This window comes from Mesoplodon mirus (assembly GCF_964341445.2).
Source record: "Mesoplodon mirus genome assembly, chromosome: 6".
Lineage (NCBI taxonomy): Eukaryota > Metazoa > Chordata > Mammalia > Artiodactyla > Ziphiidae > Mesoplodon > Mesoplodon mirus.
The window spans coordinates 143,899,518-143,904,063 of record NC_138982.1 but is presented as its reverse complement, the minus strand read 5'-3'; the positions used below and the strand labels follow the sequence as shown (position 1 = coordinate 143,904,063).

The 4,546-nt window shown below is 56.4% G+C and overlaps 1 protein-coding gene across 1 annotated transcript; it reads left to right on the top strand.

The window, feature by feature from the left end:
- Positions 1–884: 884 nt before the first annotated feature.
- On the top strand, positions 885–3,751 carry TFF3 (trefoil factor 3; the record flags this gene model as incomplete). The annotated part of the gene is made up of 3 exons (XM_082625254.1): positions 885–1,008; positions 2,374–2,520; positions 3,575–3,751. 3 exons carry the CDS (start codon positions 885–887, stop codon positions 3,586–3,588), a joined length of 285 nt encoding a protein of 94 aa, XP_082481380.1. The 3' UTR covers positions 3,589–3,751.
- Between the last annotated feature and the right edge of the window lie 795 nt (positions 3,752–4,546).

Here is a 4,546-nt window from a genome sequence, read left to right as displayed (position 1 = left end):
GCCCAGGGTCCCCAGAACAGAACAAAGAGAACACACACGGCTGAACGTCCCCCAGCAACGTGTGCTCAGCTCTCGAGGCTCCGAGGCCGGCCTCACCCCCGTCCCTCTAAGAAACCTGTGCTCCATCCCCCCCTGCCCCCCTTCCCACAGCTGCCGCTTCTATCAAGACCTGGAGTCTGCGAGGCTGGACCCTCTGCCGCTGTAGCTGCTGCACCGCAGCTGGCAGGTGATCAGGTGTGACCCCAGCACCTGGTTCGGGCTCACCAGCTCAGGCAAACCTGCAGATGAGGCTCTGTGTGACAGGCAAGGAAGCTGGGGCACCGGCGGGAAGTGAAGCGTCCACAGTCACGCAGCCCCGGACTTGGGACCAGGTCTCGCGGCTTCACCCCCGTCTCCCGTGAGGGAGTCTTTCAGGATGGGGATCTGCCCCCTTGGTATTCCTTCCTGAGCCCCAAGCCCCAGGCTCCTGCAGCGGGGGCTCCATCCACATTCACCGAGTGAAGCTGAAGCCGAGCATCAGGTGGTGGCTCGCGCTGGCTGCTGGGAGAACTCAGTGGTCTCCCAGTCACCTGCCTGGGCAGGCAGGGCCCAGGGGTCCATGCCAGTCCGGCCCTCCAGGTGATTCCAAGGGCAGCCAGGCGGGCTCCCTGCCAGGGCAGCCTTCAAATAACTGCCCCTTCTAAGCCCGTTTCTGGGGGTCTGTGCTTTCCTGAAACCTGGTCCAACCCCAGCCTTGGGATGGACGACGCTCTGGGGCTGTACCATCTTGTGCAGGGGAGAAGCAGGTGGGGCTGGACCTAGAGGGAAGGGCTCCCCAGACAAACAGAATCCGGAGTGCCTGTGTAAACACAGGAGTATAAATGAGTCTTCTCGGCAGACGTGGCATGTCCTCTGAGCCGACGGATCCCCAGAGCCCACCCGTGGCCATGGAGGCCAGAACGTTCTGGCTGCTGGTGGTGGTCCTGGCCTTGGTGTCCTCCAGCTCGACTGGGCAGTACGTGGGCCTGTGTGAGTACCGCTCTGACCTCCTCCCACTCAGCAGGAAGGAGGAGGGGCCGGGTGGCGGGGTGGGAGCACATGACAAGGGGATGGGACGTGGGAGAGCCAGGCTGGGGGCTTCCTGTGGCTTGAGGAGAGTGACCAGGCCCCTTAATAATTGCCACTTACCAGACACACACATTTTCTCTCAACAGCTCTACCTATTGGTCTTGCTGTCCCCATTTTACAGACAAGGAAACTGAGGCTCAGAAAGTTTTTCACTGACCCTCTTGGGCAGTGTGGAAATCAGGATTGGAGCCCAGGTCCACCTGGCTGGCAGCCAACACCGAAGCCCACTATCCCACTGCCTTCCCTGCTGGAGATTTCCAAATTACAATATAGGTCTTTGTGCATTATTCTGGCACATTCGCAAAACAAAAAGAAAAGACAAATGAAAAACGATCACTTCCAGTACATTTTCAATAACTACAAACACAGTTTTCATTTAGCCATTGCACTGCAGTTCCAATGGAATGTGGCTGCTCCATTAACCAGAGTGTGAAGAAATTAGGGTGTGGCAGTTATCTACTGAGTGGTCTCAAAGTTGTCACCCATCAGAATCACCTGGAAGATTTTACAACTCTTAAAGCCCAGGATATGCCAACTATATCAGAGAGTCTCTGGGTGGGAGGAGGTATCAATGGTTTTTCAAGATCCCCGGCTGATCCCAATGTGAGCAAAGTTTGGGAACCAGTGGAATAAGGAATTATGAATTGGCAGCCATAGAAGAGGATCTGAGATTTCACGTGATTTCTAGTTTCCTAAGGAAAAATCCAGTTTAAGAAATGAGGCAAAGTGGACTTTTGCTGAACTTCAGACATAAAGACTTACTTGGAAAATGAATATTAGAGGCCCAAGGCTGTCCAGGGAAGGCTTGACGGCGGGGTAGGGAGATGCAGAAAAGAAGCAGAAAATAGCTCACGTTGTGATTTTCTCTTTTGAATGCCCGCCTTCTATTATATTCTTCTTTTGTTTCAAGGGGGAGATTTTGTTGATAAGACAATGAAGGGGAACATTGTTTCCGGGTTCAGGGGCCCTGGATTCCCATGGGTACCTGCCAGCTGGAAGGAATCCAGGCCCTATTGATTTCCTGACAAGGTGCTAGGAGCACCCAAGTGAGAGACACCAGGCAGCCAGCCAGATCTCCTACAGAACGTTTCTCTTTAAACATTTACGGGGAGAGTGTCCTGGACAAGCAGACAAGCACAGGTTATGGGAGGGGTGAGATCACAGCCTTTGAACTCAGGAGCTGGGGGAGGGTGCAGACCTGCAAAGTGCAGCAGGTAGACCAACTCCAAGCCAGCAAGGGCTCTGACTGGGCTTTGTTTGGGACAGCGCCGAACCAGTGCATGGTCCCAGCCAAGGACAGGGTGGACTGCGGCTACCCCGGGGTCACCCCCGAGCAGTGCAACAACCGGGGCTGCTGCTTCGACTCCAGCATCCCCGGGGTGCCCTGGTGCTTCAAGCCCCTGCAGGATGCAGGTGAGTCCGCCCCACGTGCACGGGGGACCTTTCCAGGCCCCCAGGAAGCCACACACACCTGGGCCCTGGGTGGAACCCCCTGCGCCACGGCTGTCAGCTGGCCGAGGAGGTCTGTGCAAACTCTAATCATTTCAGAAGGGTGTCCAAAGTTGAAGCCCGATGGAGAGGGAACTAGTTTGGAGAGAAATGGACAATACATAGGTTTGGAATGCTGGGCAGACTGCAAGGCCATTTTCAGCACACGACCCCTGCAGAGCCTCTGTGCTTTGCGACTAGTGACATGCTCTCGGCTGGGCTGGAGTCCTGGCACCTCTCCCCGCCCTGCCATCCCCCACCCTGTCCCCAGCACGAGGTGCTCACCCCTCCCTCGCTGGAGCAGTGGGGTTCAGGATAGCCCCTGGGGAACTGCGTGTCAGGAGCAGACTGTGCACAGGTGATTTGCTGTCTTGGCTCCAGGCCCCACTCATCACGTGTGGGGCGTGGAGGTGGCCGTGAGCCATCTGGCAGCCCCGGTGCCAGATCACCGTCTAAGATGAACGTAGCTACCTAAGGCCCCTTCCTGGAATGAGCACCCGGGGGGGCCACTCTTGCCCTTCGTCCCCGGGTAACGACAAAGGAGGCCGCATCTCAGCCTGATGCCAGCTCCCTAGTCAGCACGGGGCCCCTGCCCACTGTCCAGGGCTTCCTCCCCTTTCCAGCAAACCCGGGCAGAGGTCCAGGTAAGGCTCTGGGCCCAGGAGGGAGAGTCACCCCTGCGCTGGCCGTCCCTGCTCTGCCGGCTCCTCAGCCTGCGACGACACTTCTTTGAACTCTGGCAGTGGCCCTGCCTGGGCCCGTCTCCGGTGCCATCTGCCCCGGCAACCTGGGTCCCCGTGGGGCATGTGGCTATTCTCCCACGAGGGTCGGGGGGGAACTCAACCCTTCCGCAGGGACTTGGTGCAGAAAGCAGCAAACGGCGCTGACCTTGGAGCCTGTCTGGACCTGGAGAAGCGGGGCAGCGGGTGGGCAGGCACGAGATGGCTCAGGGTAACGCATGTCTGTGCTTTGTTTCCAGAATGCACCTTCTGAAGCCATGCTGCTGCCCGACTGCTTGGGAGGGGGCTCCGCCTGGTGCTAGCACCACTCCTTTTCTATCACCTGCTCCCGGCAAGCGCGGCCCTGATGTGTGAGGCCTGATGTCTTAAAGAATAAAGCTCCCGTCCTCAGCACGAGGACACGTCTTCCTTCCTGAGACTTTCCGCTGTTGTGTTTTATTTCTGCCGAGTCACTCTCTCCCTTCTCAGCCTTTCACAGACGGGAGCGGCGGAGGGTGTCTTAGCATCTCCCAGCAGAAGGTCTCCCCAAGGCCTGGGGAGGAGGGAAGGGTCCCAAAGTAGCTCCCTAGCTGTGACGGTGCAGCAAACCTCACATCTAGTGCTGACCTGACGGGGAGGGCAAGCCACCTTCTAAGTGTCACTTGAGAAACACCGTTTCAAATGTAAGTTCCAAAAAAAAAAAAAAGATTATTAATATCTTTCCTGATGAAGAGAAAGGCAATAAAACCATCTTACCAATTGGCACTTTTTGGTATTTCTTTGTAAGTCAAGTTTACCATCTGTGACATCTTGGGTGGCCTTCTTTTGCTTTTTTCCTCTGAAAATGGATGCAGCTTTGTGGACAAATGAACAAATGTCACCACGAACACTCATGAAGTCTTAGTAACCCCGAGATGGAGGGTTGTCCCCTCCCTCACTCTTGGGGACACGCAGCTCTGCACGGACACCGGGAGGGTTTCCAGCCGTCCAAGCTGAGTGTCCTGATCTCCTTCTGCTGACAGGACTCCGTTAAGGTTGCACAGACGATTGATTCTACTAATTCTACTGCAGGGCTTGTTTACAACGCACGGGGCGGGCCAGAAAGCAGCGCAGCCTCCGGACGGGGGGTTTCTGGGTCTGAGCCATCCTTCCCGCTGGAAGAGAGACGCTGGCTCCTTTTCGAAGCAAAAGGCTTTGTGTTTAAGCTTGCACTTTGGGCCAGGTCTCTCGAG